The sequence below is a fragment of the Mastomys coucha genome, unplaced genomic scaffold (genome assembly GCF_008632895.1).
Source record: "Mastomys coucha isolate ucsf_1 unplaced genomic scaffold, UCSF_Mcou_1 pScaffold21, whole genome shotgun sequence".
In the NCBI taxonomy this organism is placed as follows: domain Eukaryota; kingdom Metazoa; phylum Chordata; class Mammalia; order Rodentia; family Muridae; genus Mastomys; species Mastomys coucha.
The window spans coordinates 94,621,329-94,623,333 of NW_022196904.1; the positions used below are offsets into that span (position 1 = coordinate 94,621,329).

Genomic DNA, 2,005 nt, shown 5'->3' on the forward strand with positions numbered 1-2,005 from the left:
GATTTAATAAACTGAGTTTTATAAGTGGGTGTATTTTTGCAGAAGTTGACAATGTTTATTAGAAAATTTTGCAGGTCCCAATCTGTGAGGCATGTATTAATCCAAATGTTATAACTTTTTATTTTTTGAGTCAATGTTTGCATAAAATCTATTAGCTTACTAAGCTGTTCTTCAGGATCTGAAACCTCCCAGCATTTCACATCCTCTAGGAAAAGCTTAGCTTCTTTTCTAGCAGTGAGAAATTCTTCTCCTTCTTGAATCTGGGCAGAGAGTCCAGTCAGAGCAGTGTAGTTGTCCTTTAGGCAGTTAGCCACTTGAAAGGCATCCTTAAAATCAGTTCTGTGACTAGACAGGATGATGTCCCAAATAGGTACCAACTGCACTCCCCTATCAATTACAGACCAGGTTTGATTGCTAGCTACAAGACCAGCTGTCCACTGGGCAATTCCATCTGCTTCTGCTGGTCCACCTATCTTGGCTACAGATAGTTGCACATTGGCTTGAAGGTTTTGATGAGTTGTACTGTAAGATGCTGTTTTTGAATGTGAGTCTTCAATATTTACACTTGCACCAACTTTAACTCCAAAGCCACTATAGCTGCCCCTTATGTAAATATTCAAAGAGTCTTCTGTTTGCTGCTTTACATCAGCCAATTGCTCACCTTTGAAACCCTCTGAAATGGCTTTCCAGCAGTAGATTCCCCCCAGGTGCAGTGGGCCTTGGTTAGCATGAGAGCCAAACCTGTGGAAAAAGTTTTCAGCCCTGTGCCTCAGTAAGGGGAATCCATCTGGGTGTGTCGTCTGCTCCAGGAGTTCTTCAATACTTTTTAGTTCCTGGAGAGCAGCCTTGGAGAGCTGGAGATGATTGATGTGAAAATGGCAGGTGGCCAATGGGATGTAGCTGAACTTGGCTGAGCAGAAATAAGATTGTTCTGAATGCGATTGGTGGATATCCTCAGATTCTGTCTGTTTGTTTTGATCCATTCTAGCTTCCAGATTAAGTCCCCAACCTTCCCCTTTAACCAAGGAGGTTGGACTGAAACCCAGCATCTGTATAGACTGTGTAAACATGGCTTGTTCTTGAAAAGTTGAAAATTCCTTTGTTTCTATCCATGTGCCATGTTCTGGGCCAACAAGTGAGAAGTCCTTAGGGACACTGAGTAGCTCTTCTCTCTTCTGAATCAGGCTTCTTTGGTGGCTGGTCTTATAAATTCCCTGCAGAGCCAACCCTCCAGAAGCCCATCTTACCAGGTCTCTATCTGAGAGGTTTTGACTGTGAGCCAGGGTCTGTTCCATGTGACTGAGATGTCTCTCCATTATTTCAGTGATGTCTTTTAGGGGCACTTCAGGCATTGGCCAGCACTCCTCAGGGATCTCCATTGCTTGCCTCAGCTCTGCTTCCTTTCTCCTCACTGCCTCTTCTTCTCTGTGCTTCCCTTCTGACTGCAAGGCTCTCAGAGCCTGCAGTGCCTGTCCTGCCTGACTCTGCCTGTTCTTCATCATCTCCCCTGGAGTCTTCTGCAGCTCTGCAACACTCTTGGGCTGTGAGAGGTCAATCAGATTCTCTAGAGCTTTTTTCTCCCATGTGTGTTGTGTCTGGGACTTCAGCTTCTGGAGGTCCCTTTTGTCTAAATATTGTAAGGCCTGGGCAGAAGTCACACCCAGGTCTTCCTGAAGCTTAGGCAGCCAGTAGTCAGGAGACAGTCCCACTTCTGTCAGCATCTCCTGGAGATCATGCCTCCTTTTGCTTCTTAGTGTAGGCTCCTCAGGAATGCAGTTTTCTGTTGCCATGGCTCTGTGAGGAACAGATTGTAGTTAGTTTTGTCTGTGTATGACCTTAGGAAGTGTCATGTATATGGCCAGAAAAGTGAATTACTAATGTTTTGAGTCTGTTAGTCTTTTTCATTTCCTGTAATTTTCAAGTGCATTTAAAAACAACTCTCTCTCTCTCTCTCTCTCTCTCTCTCTCTCTCTCTCTCTCTCTCTCTCTGTGTGTGTGTGTGTGT

General features: G+C 44.5%; 1 protein-coding gene across 1 annotated transcript in view; it reads right to left on the minus strand.

Annotated features, from left to right (window-relative positions):
* LOC116101332 (interferon-induced very large GTPase 1-like) overlaps positions 1-1,790 on the minus strand; it is a 7,283-nt gene extending 5,493 nt beyond the window's left edge. Inside the window, exon 1 of the mRNA XM_031384919.1 lies at positions 4-1,790. Coding sequence (XP_031240779.1) covers positions 4-1,790 — 1,787 coding nt within the window. The remainder of the gene's footprint in view (positions 1-3) is intronic.
* Positions 1,791-2,005: the final 215 nt, after the last annotated feature.